This window comes from Mustela erminea, chromosome 8, assembly GCF_009829155.1.
Source record: "Mustela erminea isolate mMusErm1 chromosome 8, mMusErm1.Pri, whole genome shotgun sequence".
NCBI classification, from domain to species: domain Eukaryota; kingdom Metazoa; phylum Chordata; class Mammalia; order Carnivora; family Mustelidae; genus Mustela; species Mustela erminea.
The window spans coordinates 16,614,023-16,633,690 of NC_045621.1; the positions used below are offsets into that span (position 1 = coordinate 16,614,023).

At 38.9% G+C, this 19,668-nt stretch overlaps 1 protein-coding gene across 4 annotated transcripts in view; it reads left to right on the top strand.

The window, feature by feature from the left end:
* The window catches only part of PARD3B (par-3 family cell polarity regulator beta), a 1,046,926-nt gene that overhangs the window by 821,176 nt on the left and 206,082 nt on the right, over nt 1-19,668 (top strand). For all 4 annotated transcript variants that reach the window (XM_032354007.1, XM_032354008.1, XM_032354009.1 and 1 more), the window contains one exon: nt 4,980-5,087. In XM_032354007.1, coding sequence (XP_032209898.1) covers nt 4,980-5,087 — 108 coding nt within the window. The remainder of the gene's footprint in view (nt 1-4,979; nt 5,088-19,668) is intronic.

Here is a 19,668-nt window from a genome sequence, read left to right on the forward strand (position 1 = left end):
GCCAACTCTCAAATTTCCTAGGTAATAGATAATGGGAGGCCTGGAATGCAGGGGATATTTGAGACCCTAGAATGCAAAGCAGTAATTTCAGCCATTTAGAGTTCTTGTGACTTTTCTCACAAAAATAACTAATGGAGAGATGAATCAATGTATTTGAACCTTCCCCAAGTCCTCTTTCTGTATGTCCGTGAGAGTAAGAAAGGCTGGGAAGTGACCCCCAAACAGACTGACGTGGGAAGGGGAACCAGGCGTACACAGTTCACCTAATTGATGCTTTTCTCCCAACTCCCCCCACCCTCCCACCACTGCTGCTACTACCACTGATAATTAAGTTGTCTGATTGCAAAATTGGAAAAAAGAATTCCGTGTGTTAATAAATAAAGGCAATTAACTTCTCTGGGTCTCAATTTCCTCATCTTAACAATGTGGGAGTCCTTTTGAAGATTATTGTTTCATAATTCTGTTCTTGAACCTACCCAAACTTTACAAAATAAGATAAGTTATGACTGTTCTCTCTGTCTAATGAAATAAATTTCACAGCTATTTCTGCCTTCCTTCTTGGAAACTTAAATAAATGATCATGACGTTTAAATCAAAACATTTATATTGTTTGTGAAATTGGTTGATTTGACTATTATTGATGGTTCTTGCTAGGAAGAAAATGCTTTGCAGAATTTACTTACAACTAACCTTTATCAGACATATTCCTCTGTGATGAAAACACAATAAGCTGTTTTTGAACTGCAGCACAAGTGAAGTATTTTAGCAGCAGAAAGAAAAAAACAGTTCATTGGTTGTGGTAATAAAGATGAGGGTAGACTCAGGTATAGGTTAGTTTTGCCCTTCAAAAACAAGACTTCTTTCATCTTAGAAAATCCAAACCTTCAAATTAGAAGAAATAATTGGGGACATAGAAGAAAAACATGCTTAATATCTATGGAATTTTTGGCAACACTTTTGCCCTCATCAACTTTCTGAAGCATTATTCTATCCTCACTTCCCAGAATCTTGATTTTTTTGGCCCAATTTTACTCTGTCTGACTGTATATGACATTTTGAGGGAAAAAGTATTTCTTTAAGTGGTGTACAAAGATATTAATGTCTCACATAAAGAAATTTAGACTCTTCTACATGTGCCTGAAAAGCCAAAGAATGTACACAGGAAAACACACATTATTTATATGTCTCCTGCTTTGTAGGTTAAAGAGAGATCTTGACTATGTCAGCAAATCTGAATTCTATTTTGAAGTTAGTGATCTTTTATTTTGTCAGTATTTTTTCTCTTTCCTAGTCTATAAATAACGCTAGGTCATTTCTTCAGTGGGAAAGAAGAATAGATTAGGAAAGAGAAGGGAGACTGGGGGTGGGGGAGGCTGAGGATGATGAAGTGCAAATTCATAGCTGATTCACCAAAATCCCCAAATTAAACTGGATACAGCCAAAGAACTGCCGTAGAAGCAAAGGCAGATGGCCAGATGGCAATGGGAAGGAAAAAGAAAGTTCATGAGCAAAGATTTGCTCATTGAAATTGTAAACTGAAAAGTCTACAGCAGAATCAAAACTGGGAGGGGCTTCTGAGGAAAGCAGGAGAGGCTTCTGATAACAACAGAAATATGGGTATTAACAATGAGGTCTCCCATGTGGGATACCTAGGCCTGCCACATGACCAACAACCTCTGCTTTGGACTGAAGCACAATCCTAAAAGGACAAGTATTAATTCCTCTTTATGAAATCTGAAGGAGACGGGAGTTTCAAGTTTATGAGCGAGGGCTTCATGTGAGGAGATTCTGACTCACTGTGTATGTTGAGAGGTTGGGGATGGGGATGGGGGGTTAGGGATGAGCATGTCTCATCCTGCTCAGATGAGCAGTCTGAGCATGTCTAGGGTTCTCGGGCTGGGTAGATGGATGAATACATAGATAGATAGATACATGGATAGTTGCAGAGGTAAAATGACCAAGCTAAAGATAGACACACATAAGCAAACACAGAAGTAAAATTTGCAGCTATTTAATAAGAAACAAAGGATAAATGGGGTTTCCATAGTTTGACAAGAATCTTTAACTTAAGAATGTGCATAAATGAGTAACTTTTCCCTGGTTATTAACAGAGCATCAAGTTACTTTCCTTTTTCATGTGTGTTGATGCCAAGACCGTAGGGGATTGCTTCTGAAGAAAATATCTGTGAGAGAAAATGCCTGTTATTTGAGAATGTGTCCTAGTAATAACCACAGCTTTATTATTATTATTATTATTTCAAATATGCAGTTTTATTTTCCTAACAGTACTAAGGAAACACAATGCTCTTTTAAAGTATCATAATTGCAGGGAGCCCTAGTGCATTCTTGGTCCGAATGCAAACGGGTGCAGCCAATATGGAAAACAGCATGGAGGCTCTTCACAAAATTTAAAAATGGAACTACATTCAGATGGCCAACAGACACATAAAAAGATGCTCAGCATCACTGATCGTCAGGGAAATACAAGTCAAAACCATAATGTAGTATCATCTCATGCCTGTTGAATGGCTAAAATCAACAACACAAGAAACAACAGGTATTGGTGAGGACATGGAGAGGAAGGAACCATGTGCACCATGGAGAATGCAAACTGGTGTAGCCACTGTGGAAAACAGTACACAGGTTCCCCAAAAAGTTAAAAATAGAACTACCCTAAGATCCAACAATTGCACTACTGGATATTTACCCAAAAAACACAAAAATACTAATTCAAAGGGATACGTGCACCCTGATGTTTATAGCAGCATTATCTATAATGGCCAAATTATGGAGAAAGCCCAAGTGTCTATCGACTGATGATAGACACACACCACACACACACACACACACACACACACACACACACACACACACACACAATATGGAATAGTCCTCAGCCATAAAAAAAGAATGAAATCTTGCCATTTGCAACGATACAGATAGAGCTCGAGAGTATCATGCTAAGGAAGTAAGTCAGAGAAAGACAAGTACTATGTGATTGCACTCATGTGTGGAATTTAAGAAACAAAACAAACACAGAGAAAAGAAAAAGGGGAAGGCATCCTAAGAAACAGAACCTTAACTATAGAGAACAAACTGATGGTTACCAGAGGGGAGGTGGGGGGGGGGATGGGTGAAATAGGTGGCGGGGGTTAAGGAGCGCACTTGCTGTGATGAGCCCTGGGTGGTGTGTGGAAGTGCTGAATCACTAAATTCCACCCCTGAAAGTAATCTTACACTGTATGTTAACTAACTGGAATTTAATAGAAACTTTAAAAGAAAATGGAACTACCCTATGATCCAGCAATTCTACTTCTGGGTATACATCCCAAAGATATTGAGCTCAGGATCCCACCCAGGGATCTCTGCTCCCATGCTCATTGCAGCAGTACTTACAATAGCCAAGATACGGAAACATTTTTTTTCTTCTTTTTTCTTCACAAATCTTTCCTCTTTAATTCTTTTTTTTTTTTTTTTTTAATTTTCAGCATAGCAGTATTCATTGTTTTTGCACCACACCCAGTGCTCCATGCAATCCGTGCCCTCTATAATACCCACCCCCTGGTACCCCGACCTCCCACCCCCCGCCCCTTCAAAACCCTCAGATTGTTTTTCAGAGTCCATAGTCTCTCATGGTTCACCTCCCCTTCCAATTTACCCCAACTCCCTTCTCCTCTCCATCTCCCCATGTCCTCCATGCTATTTGTTATGCTCCACAAATAAGTGAAACCATATGATGATTGACTCTCTCTGCTTGACTTATTTGATATGAGAACATTTTAATTGTCCATCAATAGATGAATTGATTAAGAAGATGCAGTGTGTGTGTGTATACATATATATATATGCACAGACATATACACATATATATGTATATATGCACAGACACATACCCATATATACATATACACTGTGGAATCTGAAAAAGACAAACTCAGAGAAACAGTAGAGTGGTGATTACCAAGGTCTGGGGGAGGGGAAATTGAGGAGATTTGGGTCAAAGGGTAAAAACTTCCAGTTTTGAGATTAACAAGTTTGGGATCTAATGTACAGCATGGTGATCATAGCTAATAAAAATGTATCCTTTATTTGAATGTTACTGAGAATAGATCTGAAATGCTCTCACCACAAAAAAGAAATAGTGACTATGTGATGGGATAGAAGTCATAGCTATTATGGTGGGAATCATTTTACAACTTAGAAATGTATCAAAGCCATAGTTGTACACATTACACTTATACAAGGTTACTTGCCCATCATATCTCAATAAAGCTGGAGGAAAAAAATATTGTATCATAATGGCCACTGTGCCCAATTAGCTACAAATATGCCAGGCACCCAGGAGTGCTGAGAGCACAGGAACCCAAAGCTGATTTAGGAGGATGGGGCTACCTCCGCGAGTGAGTGTGATGTGAAGGACACAGGGCACTATAGGAGACAACCCAATTTCTAATCTCATTCCTTCCCTGAACTTGTTGGGTGATCAAGGCCCAAAGTCTTATGTGCAGAATGGTGTGGCAAGCTAGATGTTTGGCGAGGTCTCTTGAAGCACCATCATTATCAAGTCCTGTGAGTTCAACTTCAAACGTCAATGCCACTTGCAGCTCCAGAGGGCTGTTTAGGAGTTCGGTCAGTTTTTAGTTAGGTATGAATGATGACCTTTCAGTTCTTTCATTTCTAGTGAACCAGTGGTTTGAGATTTTTACTCTTCAACCACATGACTTTGTGCACGCTGCACAATCTATACCGCAGGGGAAAGATGGAAGGAAAGAAGGAAGCGAGGAAGAGGAGGGGAATTTAGTGACTATTATTTTTGCCCTTTCAGTCTCTTATTTTACTCCCATTTTATGCAAAATGATCTGGTACCCCTTAGAATAAAGACCTTCGGGTTGATGAGTTCAATTCATAAATATTTTCAATTTACCCCCGAAAGAACATGGCGATTGTTAACAGCCGTCTCCTCCTTCACGTGTTTCTAGATTCGGAAAGAAGAAAGATGACAGGGGTGGCAAGGCTGAGCAGAAGGGCTCTCTGAAGCATGGAGGCCTGATGGGAGAAGAGCGGGAAAAAATGAAAGAACGTGAAAGGTGAGCAGAAATGCTGAGCTCCTTGTTTTGTTTGGGTCCATGACCTGTGCTTAATTGGGTTGTTGCATCCGTCAACTGGACAAATTTTATTTTAAGAAGCATAGAGTTTGATACAGAAGGAAAGGTACCTGATGTAAAAAGGAACCTGCCTTTCTAGGGAATTTTTATTATATTTGGAAAAGAAATTAGCTTTAGATTTTTATTATATCAGCACTTATAATTCCAAAATATACTACTCCAGTTTTGACTCTATCAGTGTATATTTTCCCTATGGTTTAAACGATGAGGGTTTTTGTTTTTTTTTTTTAAACAAAAAGGTCATTTTGATATTGATGTTTAGAACTATCAAATTTCCCATAGTCTGTTCCTAATTTCTGTCAAGCTGTTGTATGCCTTCTTAATTTTATTCTGCTAAATCCATTTGGGGGGGCGTAATTTGAGAAGTACATGTCCTTCATTTTTAAAAAAGCCAGTGTCTTTTATTAGCCTATCAGCAAGTTGCAAAGTGTGTCGCCCATCTGTTAAAGGGCTGGTTTCGTTTACTGAAATAATGATGGTTTTCAAGGGCTGAATTCTTCTGTTTGAGGAGCTCCGTGTTCCATTTGGACAAGAGGCCCTTCACTTATCTTTGAGGTTAACTCTGGCACTTATTCCAGGTCGACGTGTAAATGTCTGGTTTTGAAACATGTAATTGAATATTCATTTTTCTCCTGAAAGTTCTTCACCTTCACAACGAAATGGAACTTGGAGAAAGACTGAGATTGTGACAAAACTAGCATATAATTTTAAGTACTTGATTCTGACTTCACCATGCATGAAGTCACATTTGTCCAACTTGTCACTTGCTCATTAGTGACAATAGTCCTTGTAGTTTTTAGACTCCATTCTTGCACTCATTTTAATACTCTAGTAATGTGTACTAAGAAAATCATACTCATTCACCCTGTTTTCTAGAAAAGAACAGGCTGAGTATCTACTGTTAAACTTTGATTCCTGTCTTGCCGTCTTTTCTGATCCAGAAGGCTAACTTTATCCATAGCAAGGCAAGAAACCCTATTTAGTTCTTTCTCCCTTTAAAAGGTTGATAAGCATTCAGTTCCAGGGTCAGAGGAGCAGTTAGAAGGAAATCAAGGGATTGATATTGTTGACTATTCATCTGACAGAGCTGCCTCTGAAACAGGGAAGATGATTCTCCAACATAGCCCATGATTCAGTAATCCTGTAATGTAAAATATAATTCACGCAAAGATTTTAATGCATATATTGGCAAACCTATCAATGTGCTGAGTCCACATTATAGGTCCTGCTCCCCTGACCTCACTTACAGAGGTACCACATACTTGCCTCGTCTTCAGGAACCTGGGCTGTTTGCTAGAAGGCAGACTTCACGTTTTTTTGTAGCTCACTACTTGCTTGGGGTTGGGAGGCTTTACTCTTAGTAGCTAGGGAACTGTGGGCCTGCTAGAAAATTGATAACCCATAAAATAAGATGGGTTGTCTTTAAGCAAGAGTTCATTTCCTTTCTGGTGTTGCCTTAAGGAAGCAGGTGCCTGAGGGAGTTTTGTTCTTAAAAGCAGGGCTGTAAATTCACCTCAGCTGGCTATATAGGCATCAGGTCCAATTTTCTTAAAATATGTCTGGTCCGCATATTGAAAGAACTGTACTATTAGCCTCCACTTAGGCCACTTCCCACACATGAACACGTAAAACACATCTGAGATGGGTCTCTCAGAGACAACAGTGTCTCAATCATGTGAGAGGGGAAGAAACTGGAGGAGTTGATTTTATGGTTGGGTGCTATAGAATTAATGACCAAGAGCATTTCAGCAGCTCACGAGTGGAGGGCCACAGAGGGTAGAGGTGGAGGCTCAACATTTGGCATTCCTCTCAACCCTAGAGTCCTATTTCTTGACTCTCCATCATCTGTAGGAAACCAACTCACAACTCTGAAAGAACTCAGTGAGTGTATTGCTCTTCATGATGTGGCCATGGAAAAAATTAGAATAAAAAAAGAAACAGTTATAAGTTATCAGCTTGTGAGAAGAATTTGGGGAGCTGGTTGTTAAACCACTGGTAGCTTGACATTGGTCATGGTGGGAGTATTTACACCATAGAAATTGGCAAATGCAACAAGTTGGGTTTGTTTTTTCAAAAACAAACCCAACTTGTTGCAGTTAATCAACATACCACAGAGGGTTTACACCAACTCTATTTAGTGTATAATCAGGAAGAAATGATCTAAAATTTAAAGGCTAAATAAGAAAGATTCATCCAAATCATCCAGACCACCAGCATCAAAATGAGTCGCGTGGAGAGCTTGTTAAAAATAAAAAACCTTGGGTCCCACAACAGATTTGCAGAATCAGAATTTTGCGATTTGGAACCCAGAAATCTGTATTTAATAGGCAAGCCCCTAATTCTTCAGTATCCTAAAATCTAAGAACCTTGACCTGAAGAAGATTTGGTTGGAATATTAAACTATGAAAAATGACACACAGGTTTTTTTTTCCCAAGAGGTTTGGATAAGCCAGTCTAAAAATACTGTCATTTTTCTCATGTGCCTTTTCTGAAGCATCCTACCTCACTGGCATACTTTTTTTGCCAACAAGAGAAAAACCCTTGCCAGTGCTTACTCATCTAAGAGAATTTGGACTGCTTACCCAGTACCACCCAGGAACACAAAACTTAGGAACACAGTAAGTTCATTAAGAAAATTTTGAAGACATAAAAAACATAAAGAAAACTAACATGATCATGCATAATTCCATAACAATTATTAATATTCTTATGATATTTTTACTATGTATATATTTTCTTTGAAACTTAATACCCATGCTGCATATATAATGTCTCATTTTTTCCCGTGACATTATATCATGAGCATTTCCCATTGTCAAAAAAGTTTTGAAAATATGCCATTTAGATGACTGTCTAATATTCTGTGAGATCAATATACCATTACTTATTTATCGTCTATTGTCAAACATTTAGCCTGTTTCCGTTTTTCACTCTTCCAAATAATACTTTGATGAGCATCCAGATATAAAAGTCCTTATGGATGATTTCTTAAATCATATAGTTCCTTTTGCAAGGTTCAATTCCTTGTAACTATTTTACCCAAGGATTAATTTAAACTCAACTCTAAATTTTAGAATTATATAATCCCTCTTCATTCCTCTCATTATCTGTTGTATGATTTCCTTGTCTCATTTTAATGTACTTACATATTTAATTCTAGGTAAGGAATTATTTTGGTGCTGTATATGAATAATCTGTTCATGGCTATAGATATGAAAAGGTAAAAAGAGGTAGACTGAATTATAAGATTAAATTGGAGGAATTTGGAGTCTAGAACAGTGGTTCTCAGGGAGGGACAATTTTGCTCCCAGAGAAGCATTTGACTGTATCTGGAGACATCTTTGATTGTCACAACTTTGAAGGAGGAACAGGCATGGGAAAGGAATGGCCAGGTGCTAGGTAGAGGCCAGAAATGCAGCGACACCATCTACAATGCACAAGACAGTCCTGGCCCCTGATAATGAGTCATCTCGCTCAAACCATCAGTAGTGTGTAGGCTGAAAGACTCCTGTTCTAACCTCTGGACTTCACCACAAGTAAGGGTACTCTCCTGGACGTGAGAAGCCCCTTGTTTCATGATATCTTGTGGGCAACACAGAGAAATGTATATCAGATGGCGTAGCTCTAGAAGGATTATTGGTTATTCAAGAAACTGTACCCGAAGCTTGCTAATGAATAGTCCATCAATATAAACTTGCAAGAAAAAAGGTTTTCTTCAAAATGTGTTTTTAACTCGGGCCTGCTGAGCACAGAGTGCTGTTGATCAGATTGTGAATGCCAAAAAGCTACAGGGGTTGATAATGTGTTGATGACAGAATCATCTGGAACAATGAACTGAATCAAACATAAAGAAACTTAATGGGAATAAACGTCAAGTCTTGATTTTAGGTCCAAAACTGAACTGTGCAAACACAGGATGTGGAAGGTTTGACTTAATACCAAATATATGAAAAAATTGCCTGATGGTTTTAGTTGAGGGTAAGTTTAGCATGAGTCAACATGAGGATGTGTCTGCCAAAAACTTAATCCAGTCCTAGGCTACATTACTGGAAATTCATGTGCAAAATGAAGGAAGAAACAAAAATTTCTGCTTCACACTACTCGGATCATGCTTGGAATATCCCATTGCCTCTCTCACATACACAGAATAGCAGCCACTAAATCATGTCTTCTGAAAAATGTTGAAGGACCTGGAAATGCATAGTCTGCAGAGGTAAGATTTAGTCGATTTCACATGATCAAAGAACTTTCACATAAAAGAGGAATCAAATGCATTTTATACCATCTATTCTCTCTCACTTTCTCTCTTCTTACTCATTTATTTTCTTGAAGATGCTAATGGGGAGTCATTTTAAGAGAGGTAGCCTTCAGCTTCATAGAAGGGAAAACATTCTAACAATTAAAGTGTCATTAGAGTGAGTTTGTTGAGACTGAAAAATGTCTAATAAGGAGCTGATGATTACAGTGAGAAAGGATTAGTGGATCAGGAAAGTATTGGACTAGATCAGAATTTCATCGCCTTCGGTCACTGATATATTACCTTCATTGTCTTACTTATATTTATATATTCAGGTAGGTAAAATATTATATAGATGCAAAGCCACATAAGTTAGTGGAATTATCTACATTTACCCACATGCCACGTAAAATCGTGTTGTGTGTCATTAGTGCTCCATTTGTCCTTAGGTGATCTCTATGATTTTTCCCAGATCTCAAGGTCTAAGAAATAAATATATTCAAGTATAGAAACATTTACGTTGACCTGCTTGGAGAGGCCTTTCTTGAACTTGCCATAGCATTGGTTCATGCAGTGTATGCACTATTCTTATCTGGGTGGAGAAGCCCAAGTTTCTTGCTCAGAATTGCATGCAAGGCTTTTCTTAATCTCATATTTGATTTCCTGAGCTGAGCATGTGTCCTCTCCTGACACAAGTCAAACAGCCCATTGCAGGAAAGCCCTGTTTTAAATAAACTCATCATTTTGTTCATGCTTCAGTGAAATTGGCCATAATAAAGCGTTAGTTCCAAATGCCTATATCTATTGCTAGAAGGATGAATCCAATATTATATTCAAAGATTATTTCCCCTAGAATTTTTTAATCAAGCTAAATTAAATTAACATTTTCCAAACATTCTGATTATATAAATTAGTATGGTGAGCTGAAAGCAAGAGATTGTCTTAACAAATCAGCAAATGTATTTTTGCTGTTTAATTCTAAGACTCTAGCTCATGTGCGTAACCGTCTCCGAAGTGTGAAGTTAACCAGATTCTTGTACCTACGATGAACCTAACTGTGTGCCTGTTGTACTCGTATCGTTAATAACCTTCTCAGAAGTCAGGTGGAGATTGGTTAAAGAAAAATACGTGTCCCCCTCATTTATTTAGGGCAGTTGTCCTGGGGAAAACGTCTCCATGGACACCAGAAGGCTGTCTGCCATAAAAGTCCTGTATTACTGACCCTGAAATGAAATTTTGCTACAAGACACTTCTTCCTAAAATGGCGGTGGGTGGGTGTGGTTCAGTGACACCCCAGTTTGTGCCTTAAGATCTCGTTTTACTCTTAGGCCATGCCAGAGTTTATTCTGCAATGGAGCTCATTTGCAGTGTGAATGAAACGTTTTTGTAGATCTTACTAGAATCTTAGCAGGATAAAGGAGATGAGGGGCAAAGAGGCAGCTTCCCCAGCTACAGGACTGAAAAGCATGAAAACATATGGCTCTTGTTTTCGACCACTGGACTGCGCGGAATGCCGAAGTGAGAGTGAGGCTGAGATTTAGGCAAGCTGATCGGTTTCAGCGTCTGACTTGAGGGTTCTTCGTTTTCTTTGCTTCAGGAAGCCTTCCAAGAGCTGCAGAGGCTTCTCCCTTGCCTTATCAGCCGAGCTGCTTGTGGCCTGTTCCCTTAGTTTAAATCAATACATGTGTTTTTGATATTTGGCAAACCAAGATTTAATTATGCAGCTGCAAGTTCCCCACATAAACGAAATTCATCTTAGAGAAATAAAAACATTCAGAAACCATTTATAGTTTCAGAATACAAGTGGGTGAAAATCTATTCCCAACCTCTCAGCATTTTATTTAATTATGGGAGATTTTTATGTTCCTGGAAATTGAAATGAAAACCAGAATAAGGCTAGAGTTTGTCCAGCATGTGTTCATCCTGAGAAATGAAGATGCTTACTGTAGCCTAAGAAGGGAAAGGGGAGTAGGTTCCGAATTAATATTTTAGCCGTACCCTACGTAAATAGGGCATTCCCAAAGACATAGAACAACAAATGAATTGATGGGATTGTCATTATCCTATCCTAAAAAGAGTGCATATTTTATTAAGGAACCAGAAGGTTGTTTTCTTTAATTTGCCAAGAGACTCTCTATAATTAATTATTTACTGAACTTAAACTTTGGCACTATTTAAACTGTTGAAAACACCCATGTTTTGGCATGATTACATACAAATGATTAATTCAGCATGGTTTTACTCCTCACTGAATATCCCTGTCTTTTGCAGTAGAATTTGCTGGGTCCTGTGGTGTGGGCAAAATAAAATGTTGGAATGGTTCCCGGTCTTAATAGTCCCAATTTATTATTACCACTGAACCCTCGTCAGATCATGGACTGGATTAGATCCCAGTTTTTCAAAATGCCCCAATTTATGGCTCCCTTAGAATCCTGATAAAAATGTGTATTTGAATGAGGCTTCGGTTGGCTAAAAAGAGATCCAGTTAATTACTTTTAGAATCTTATTAGATCATCAGAGCATGGAAGTTACGAAAAATACTACTAGAAGGTTGCTTCCCAGGACAAAGTCATGTTCTTATTTTAGGCCGACAGCAAGAAGCTGTCAGATTTTTGTTTTTCATAGTCCTAATCATCTCAGTGAATGAAAAGAAATTTGCTGTATCCCAGTAATTACTATCATTGTTTGTGTTAGGGTAAGGATCATCTCTCTTCCTCGAATAAGAATTAAAAACAGAGAGGTGGCGGGGAGCGGGGAAAGGCACACCTACCACCCTCATTCAGGTTCCATCTTTCCAAAGTTGCCTTTTATTTAGAGGAATGAGGGAGTGTGACCCAGGGGAGTTGCAGGTGCCTTTAATATCCATACATTTATTTGATCTTTGTAACACTCATCTTCACAGAATGGTTGTGGTCACCGGCAAAATTTGGCACATTACTGTATTCTGATAGACAAGAGATAGGAACACCTACATCCTGATGCCATGCCAGCATTTTTTATGAGCCAAAATCCTTTTATGGAATTTGAATCAATGTTAGAAGTGCTGTATTAGCAACTACTTGTCAGCTGAGCCGGATTAATACGTAAAATGAATCACTTGACTGGCGTGCTTTCCAAGAGTCGTTTAGACCAACTTGTAAGATTAAAGTACACCAGCTCTTTAAAAAGGTGTTTTAAAAGGATACTCTTATATTCAAACACCCTGGAGTGACATATTATATTATTGCATTCAGTTGCGGTGCCGTTGAAATACTTTCAGACAAGGAATTATACTAACCTCCCCACAGTGATTCCATAGAAATGTTTAGAATGCCTATCTGATAAACACTTGGAAAGGAGCTCTAAATTCTGTTGATCTGGATGTTTGGCTTTAATATACACATAAAAATATATTCAACATAATAAAAAAAACCTGGTAATTCACTGGATTTATGCCAATCAGAGATGTAGATATGTTTGATTCAATGGAGCTTACACACCATGGTCGCAGAGCTCGAGGAGAGCATTTTCTAGGAGGGGTTTGGTGAGTGTAACTGAGTGGAAGGCCATTTGGGGGCTAGAACTTAGGGTCCCATTTCCATCCTATCAGTTTCACAGAGGTTTTGCAGAACTCACTTTGAGGATGGATTCTTTTTTTTTTTTTTTTTTTTAAAGATTTTATTTATTTATTTGTCAGAGAGAGAGTGAGAGCGAGCACAGGCAGAGTGGAAGGCCGAGTCAGAGGGAGAAGCAGGCTCCCTGCGGAGCAAGGAGCCCGATGTGGGACTCGATCCCAGGATGCTGGGATCATGACCCGAGCCAAAGGCAGCTGCCTAACCAACTGAACCACCCAGGCGTCCCTGAGGATGGATTCTTAAAAGTCCCTCTTTTTATCACCATGAAAGGAAATGGCAATAATGATACTTCAAGGCCTCAGTGTTATGTGTTTTGTTTGGATAGAATTCTTTTTAATTGCTTCATTTTCTCAAAGGAAAACAATTGAATAAATAGGAGTTAAGTGAATCCAGACTATTTACCGTGGGTCCATTTGGGGCCAGACAGTGTACAAGTAAAGTTAATTCTCTAAAAGTGCTGTGAAAAATGTGGACAAATTAAACTCATAAATCAAACAGCATTTTCCAGAATTTCTGAAGTATCTCATCTTTATTCCTTATTTTGACATACGCTATGTTGTATCCTGCTTTGGAAAGCATCCATGACAACACAGTGACTCTGGAGCCCAAGATCAGTTATTGTTCACATAAGCTGGCAAACTGTCCATGTAGAAAAGATATTCAACCTGTTATCTTCCAGAATCTGCTTCCCCCCTTCACATTTTTTATGTAGAAATCCTAACATAGGCCCGTGATTTACAAACACTAAACTGTAAACATGCTTTTTCTAAATTTCCTGAGAAATTTGGTTTGATTGGTTGGTTGGTTTTTGTTTTTATGACAGAGGGTTTCAACAGGGAGTGATTTTTTCCCCCCAGGGGCAACTGACAATATCTGAAGGCATTTTAGTTGTTACCCTAGCAGGGAGGTGCCACTGGAATTTGGCAGGTAGAAAACAAGGGTGTTTTCTCGCCTTCCTACAATGCACAGGACAGCCCCCGACAATAAAGAATTTCAGTCAGAAATGTCAGCTGTGCCCCAGTTGAGAAACCATGTTTTAGATCAACAGATAATTAGATAATCTAGTTGTATAGATACAGATAGAAATATGGTGTAGATACTCAGTGTATCTGTGTTGGGCGTGAGGGTGTGTTTTTTAAAACCATTTCTCAAGTGACTGTTGTTTATAGCTATGGTGGGGACCCGCTGGCCTAGGTGGTAGCCCAGGGGAGGTGTTGACCAAGTGGAAAGATTATAAGACCCAGGAGTGGGTCTTTAACTGGGTTAAAGGTCTGACTGCATGAACACACTGTCAAGCTACTTAACTGCTTCAAGCCTCTGTGTTCTCCTCTGTTAAATGAGAAGTCTGTCTCTCAGACTCTCGTGAAAAGCAGTATTTATGAAGCGAGCACCTGGTTGACTCCAAGGGCTTAGTGTTATTTTCTGACCAGCTCTGGGGATTCAAGACCCCAGATAATCCATTCAGTAACCGTTGGGGGGCCCAGAGCACTCTGAGGCACACCATCTGTGAAAGTTGCTGAATTGGATACCGTCGTGATGAAGAAGGCCAACTTGAATTCAGACTTTGCCCAGCTGGGACTCATGCCAGATACTTCCATTCAAGAAGCTTCTCCTCCTTTCTTATTGCTCACCCGTTGGACGTTGCTCCTCAAGCACAGGGAGCTTGGCATGAGATGGCAGCACAGGAACGAGAGAGTGCTGGCTGCAGCTGGGCCTTGGCAGCCATGGAAACAGAGTCAGGACGGAGGGGCATAAATGGCCTGGGTGACTGCCAGCCTCTCCAAGTCCACAGGGCATGTGACTGCAGAGAACACTTGTAACCACAGTTATTACGTCCACAAAACGCTCACATTTGCATTTCTGTGCTATGCCTTACATTGCAGGGGTGGGGCGTCACTCCGGGCTGCTAATGTTTAGAATCCAGTCTGTGGCAGGAACGGAACAACAGGGCCCCGTTCTTCCCCACCCACTCTCTCCCACCTGCCTGTCCTCGCTCTGTAATTTAATTACTTAATGACTTCACAGTGCATCTGAGTTGACTTCAGATTGATGTCGAAAGGAATCTGACCCCTTTCCCAGGCTCAGACTCCGGCCTCGGTGTGCTTTGTGCCCTTTGTTTGATTTTAGTATTGAGAGTGAAAGAGGTTGAAGTGGTTTGGGCTGTGGCACAAACGTTTGCTTTTCCAAGAGGTCACTTAAAAAGAACCTTAAAACAAAAACACAAAAAACACAGCAGTAATAACAATTGGCAGTTTAGAATAGAAGCTGTAAGCATTCATGTTCTTGGAAGAACTTAACAAACAATAATTTGTGAAATCATGATTTCTTGAAGCAGAGATGATTAAATGTGAAAGGTTGGAGAAAGTGGATTAATAATAATAGCTTTGATCATTCCTCTCTCCAAATCTTTCAATGGCCGTCTATTGCCTATTGCGTACAGTCCAAACTCCTTGGCTGATAATCTGAGTTGAGCCTAATTTTCCAATCATAATTTCTGCTCCTGGCCTAGATGATCTGTATCTACTCAGTCACTCTGGAATGTTCACCCTTTTTTTTTTTTTTAAAGATTTTATTTATTTATTTGACATAAAGGTAGAGATCACAAGTAGGCAGAGAGGCAGGCAGAGGGAGAGGCAGCGGGGGAAGCAGGCTCCCCGCTGAGCAGAGAGCCCAATGCAGGTCTCAATCCCAGGACCCTGAAATCATGACCTGAGCCGAGGCAGAGGCTTAACCCACTGAGCCACCCAGGTGCCCCAGTGTTCACTCTTTTTGAGACGACCAGAGCACTTTCCCATCTCTGTGTCATTCCTTGGGATGGTTTCCCTTGTCCTTGTCTACCCGGCCCCTGCCTCAGTCGCTCCAAATCAATGGAAAGTCAGTGAAACCTCACTTCTTCCATTACACCTTCTCAAACTACCTGAGTTGGAAGAAAACTGTCCCACTCAATAACCTGGGTTAAGTTACTTAAATTTGCTAATCTTCAGTTTCATTGATGGCAAAATGGCTATGTAACCATCATAGCATCATATACCATTGTGAAGATTCCATGAGACACCGAAGTAAAGCATTCAGAGTAGTACCAGGCACAGAGACACTCAATCAATGGTGCACTTTCCATTTTTCTTAGAGACAGTAGCTATTTGAAAGAGAATGAGTATTAATATCAAATAGCACTGGATTTAAAGCACGATTCTTTTCTGTACTAGTGGTGTGACTGTGCATGTTTTGCCAAAACCTTCTGAGCTTCAGGATGCTCGTTTGGAAAACCTTTTTTTTTTTTTTTTTTTTTTTTAATAAATTTTTTTTTTTTAAAGACTTTATTTATTTATTTGAGAGAGAGACAGTGAGAGAGAGCATGAGCGAGGAGAAGGTCAGAGGGAGAAGCAGACTCCCCATGGAGCTGGGAGCCCGATGTGGGACTCGATCCCGGGACTCCAGGATCATGACCTGAGCTGAAGGCAGTCGTCCAACCAACTGAGCCACCCAGGCGCCCTGGAAAACCTTTTTAAAAAGGAGAAATAACATCTAGCTTCAGAGCTCCTGTGAAATTTACATATGATGAAATACTTAGAGCATCTAGAGCAGTCCTTGGCATGTAGTAGATACCCGTTGCTGTTATTATTACTGCTACTTTGCTGCATTATGTTGTAGATGTTCCTGATTACAAACATGCTCTCGCTCTCTTACTAGCTTGTAATTTCCTTGAGTCAAGGACCACATCATAACCGTTGTTCTGTTTCTCTCGACACCTAATAAATTACGTTTCGCAGAGTAGGCATTCAATAAGCAATTGTTGAATAATGGATGAATGAATGAATGTTCTGCCGTGATTTTAATTTTATTTTTCACGTGAATAATTACTGGAATGGAACCAACAGGCAGGATAGGCTAAATCAATGGTCAACAAAGCTATATAGTTAGAAAAATAAGGCTTTCCCCTGAGCTATGAAATGGTGTCAAGAAGCAGGAGATCATTTGTAACAGGCTGTAGAACAGTAGAAAGGATCATTGAGGCATAGTGGCCAGCCCATCAGAACTATGAAGAACTGTTTCCCCATCACTGAACCAGATCCTGAGAGACAGGTAAGTAAGTGAAAATTAATGCAATTCATTCATTTCACAAATGGAAATGCTATGGACCTAGATAATTTGTGGGTATTTTAATTGGGCTTTTGTTGCCATTCTTTTCCAATGGCATAAGTTTAACCAGCTGAACTTATTTTTTTTTTTTAAGATTCATTTATTTGTAAGAGAGAGAGAAAGAGGGAGTGGGGTGGGGGAGCAAAGGGAGAGGGAGAAAATCTCAAGCAGACTCCCTGTTGAGCAAGGAGCCCGACGCAGGGCTCTGTCTCATGACCCCAAGATCCTGGCCCCAAGATCACTAACTGAGCCAAAACTAAGAGTCGGATGCTCAGCCGACTGAGCCACCCACTCGCCCTTGAAATTATTGTCAAGTACCATTCATTTCAGTCTTCTAAAATGAAAGATTTGCCTTTATAGGAAATACTGCATTTGACTGTATAGGTGAGACACACTGTCCTTGGTTATTCTCCAACAAAGGAGGATCTCTTCTGTGCTGCATGTTGAGCCGATTCAATCAGAATCACTGTGCAGATTATATTTCAGGGGCAAGCATAAAAAACTGTAATGGAAATGGAGGTTCATGAGAAATGACAAACAGTCATTTGTAATATACCAGATGCCATAGAGCTACTCTCTCAGGGAGACAGTGTTACTAAAATCCCAGCCCCTAATTAGGAGTCCATATTGTCATTAAATTAGTTCCTTTATCTTATAATTCCTTATTATATACTCTCCTGCAATTTCATGGGGCTTTTTTGTTTGTTTGTTTAGATCCTAACTCTGTTAAGGCACAGCTTATAACTTCAACTTATTTCATTTCTTTACATCTCAGTAAAGAGAAGATATTTAGTAAAGTTGTGGGTTGACTTAAACGTGTAAAATACTATCAGGTATAAAATAAGTTACTTATGTAATTTTAAAAATTGATACACTCCTTGTAGTCAATGAGAAAAAAATTAGTAAGTATGTATTAAAATATCTTGCCTAAAATCCTCACCTGTTTTTGGAAGTATTGTGCTCTATTTAAAAATTACCCTGATTATAATAATAAGCACCAGGTTTAAAAAATAAAGAACAAGTCAGTAGATAACGAGTTGCTTAGACAAATCGTCTTTTAAAACAATAGTGAACTCTATTATTGACAGTATCAACAGCTAATTAAAAATTCTATTAGTGAAGATGTAAAAGTTGGCACATTTCCAATTCAGATAGACACTAAGGACATAGACATAATTGATATTTGTTCAATAATCCTAAAATGCTTCACAGTCTCTAATAGAAGCTGTGATGGCCAGAGAAAGTTTCAAGTGCTAAAAAAATATATATTCCGGACACTTAAAAATATTTAGATCAAATAATGTATCTTTGGAAAAAAGTATGAAGTTTTAGCTGAATGAGCATCAAAGGATATTTCAGTGAATTGACTTTGTTTAAGAAAAAAATCACTGAGTCAAGGAAATACATAGAGTGTAATTCATATGTTTTTAATCTGATCATAGTGGATGTAATAAGAAATTCAAAGGAGGATAATTTGCTAGTTGGACTTTTAAATTTCAGAGCTGCGTTTTGTTAACACTCACATAAGTGAACACATATTTTTAAAAATTCTGCAATAACCATTAAACATTCTGGTTTGGAAAAACAAGATCCCAGCTTTAACAAATGCTTCAGTAATATAGTGGGCTGCTTTTGACATCATTAAACCCTAGTTGAATATGTTCCTTCTTTTACACAGATTAAAAATTAGAAGTAGTTTTTCCAGCTTTTAACTGTCAATTCCATTCCTAATCATTGTCGATATAACTCACCAATTTCAAAGGCTGGACAAGAAAGGCCTGACAAAGAAAGGTACTAAATGAAACCAGCACATTTTACAAAATGTTAAGAAATGGGTGGCTCCTAAGGAGGCTTAATTTTTTTCGCCAGCAAACAAAAATTCAATGCCAAGAAAACGGACATTATGCTAAAATAATTCTCTGCCTCAAATATGTATATGATTGAAGATAAAAGCAAATACCTAATATCAATGACCAATTTATATCATCAAATGAAAAATATTCCAAGGAAATAAATACAGTCTACTGGAGCTAGTCATGCAACCCTCATTGATCAATCCGAAATAACCTCCTGCCGATATCAATTACCGTGATTCACACTACCGTAGCTCAGATAGCTTGCCGCTGCCTAAGTTCAAAGAAAAAACACTGTGACATAAAAAACCAATGCAGTGTATGAATCAAGATGGAAATTTAAGTTACTATACTCAGAGATTTTGCTTCTTAGTGGGAGAGAAGAACATATTTTGTTAAAAACGTGCCGAAGAAGAAGGGAAAAACTGAGAAAGATCTCCAAATATCACAAATTAAAAGGTGTAGTAGGCTTTTGCAACTTTCTGGAGCGTTCAGAAACATAGGAAACCTTATAGACATGTTTATGATTCTATTTATATGTTTATTTTTACAGTGCCTTATAATCGATGACCTAGGAATTTCTCCATCTAAAGACAGTTTCAGGCAGAGATGAGCTGAGAAGTGCTAAAGTTTTATTTGTTGTTATTTTGTGACATCTG